At 72.9% G+C, this 1,813-nt stretch overlaps 1 protein-coding gene across 1 annotated transcript; it reads left to right on the top strand.

Moving 5' to 3' along the window:
• Positions 1-234: 234 nt before the first annotated feature.
• On the top strand, positions 235-1,191 carry PPP1R3E (protein phosphatase 1 regulatory subunit 3E; the record flags this gene model as incomplete). The annotated part of the gene is made up of 1 exon (XM_080352322.1): positions 235-1,191. The coding sequence occupies one exon, from the start codon at positions 235-237 to the stop codon at positions 1,189-1,191; it is 957 nt and encodes a 318-aa protein (XP_080208448.1).
• Positions 1,192-1,813: the final 622 nt, after the last annotated feature.

Here is a 1,813-nt window from a genome sequence, read left to right as displayed (position 1 = left end):
CGCGGACACATGCACCCGCCGGCATCGCCCCGGGCCGGCCGCGACGGGGACAACGCCGACGTGAAGCCGCTGCCCCTGGGTCCAGGCGAGGGGCTGAGCCCGCGGACCGGGCGCTAGAGCCGCTCTCCATCCGCACGCCGCACCCCGAGAGGAGGAGCCGGGAGGGAGGGAGCCGGGCGGCGGGCCCCGGGCCGTGCGCTCGGTACCGGTACCGGCACCGCCGCCGCTCCCCACATGGATAAGGCGGGCTCGCTGCACACCTCGGTGCCCACGCCGCCGCCCCGGCTCTACCTGCCGCGCAACTTCAGCTGCAGCGCCTGCCTCTATGGCAGCCTGGCCGAGCAGTGCAAGGGGGGCTGCAGCCCCGACGGCGACACCGCGCCCACGCCCGTGGTGCGGGAAGCGGCGGGGGAGAAGCCGGCGCCGCCGCCCCGCGGCCGGGAGCCCTCGCTGCCCGCCGTGCCCCCCAGCCCCACGCAGCGCCGCCGCGCCAAGTCGCTGCCCACGCCCGGCGACCGCAGCCTGCGGCCGGCGCTGCAGCAGAGCCCGTCTCGCCGCAAGACGGTGCGGTTCGCCGACTCCCTGGGCCTGGAGCTCACCTCCGTGCGCCACTTCTGCGAGGCCGACCTGCCGCAGGTGCCGCTGCCCGCCCCGCCGCCGCCGCGCACCGCCGACCTCTTCAAGACCAGGAAACCGCCGGCGCTGGGCGAGCTGGAGCCGGTGCTGTTCGGGCCGCCGCCGCCGCTGCTGGAGCCGCTCTTCCCGCCGCAGCCCGGCGCCAGCCCCGGCTTCGCCGAGCGGGTGCGGCAGCACAAGGTGAGGCTGGAGTGGGTGCGGGCCGAGCCGGCGGGGCTGCGCGGCGCCGTCCGCGTCCTCAACCTGGCCTACGAGAAGGCCGTGTCGGTGCGTTACACGCTCAACCGCTGGGCCAGCTGCGCCGAGGTGCCCGCCGCCTACCAGCCGGGCGGCCCTGCGGACGGCCTGACCGACCGCTTCGCCTTCCTCCTGCCCCTGGCCGCCGCCGCGGCCGCCGCCGAGCCCACGCTGGAGTTCGCCGTCCGCTACCGCGTCGCCGGCGCCGAGTACTGGGACAATAACGAGGGCGCGAACTACCGGCTGCGGGGCCGGCAGCGCTTCCCGCCCACCCCCCCGCAGGACCCCGACAGCAGCGCCTGGATCCACTTCATCTGAGGCGCGGGGGGCGCCGCCTCCTGAGGGAGCCGCTGCCTCCTGAGGGAGCCGCTGCCCGCGGGGGAACGAGGAGCCCCGTGGGGCCGGCGGGCCGCTCCTGCCCCCGCTGAGGGCCCAGGGCCGGCGAGTCCCCTCGCAGGAGCGTTCGGCACCTTCCCGGGGGTCGCAGCCCAGCGCAGGCCGCCTATCCAGCCGCTTCTCCGTAAGTCGCCGGAAGACATTTTTCTGAATTTTGTTTACAGATGGATAATATATTTTCTATTTCACTAGCGATGTCGAGGGGGAACCTTGCAGGCTGTGGCGGGGGTGCGGGCAGGGAGCTCGGGGACACCTCGGTCCCTGCTGCCCAGCCAGGCCCTGCGGACGGGGGCTGCGGGGGATGTGCAGAATTTGCTGGTCAGGACCAGGATCCACAGGTGCAAACAGATGCTGTCGGGTGCCCGGGGTCAGGATCAACTGCTGTCACCTCTGGAAACACAGGGAGTGGGGTCACAGAGTGTCTGTCTAACCATCCGGTTTGCCTAATCCTGCTTAAGCAAAGCGTGGCTCTGGCGAGGTGCTGGGCCCGTGTTCAGAGCCGCCCTGGCCCATTCGTGTTCATTGTCCTGCAGGGTTAAGGGTC

The sequence above is a fragment of the Nesoenas mayeri genome (assembly GCF_963082525.1).
Source record: "Nesoenas mayeri genome assembly, chromosome: 12".
Taxonomy (NCBI): Eukaryota; Metazoa; Chordata; class Aves; order Columbiformes; family Columbidae; genus Nesoenas; species Nesoenas mayeri.
This window is presented reverse-complemented; position numbering and strand designations above follow the sequence as displayed.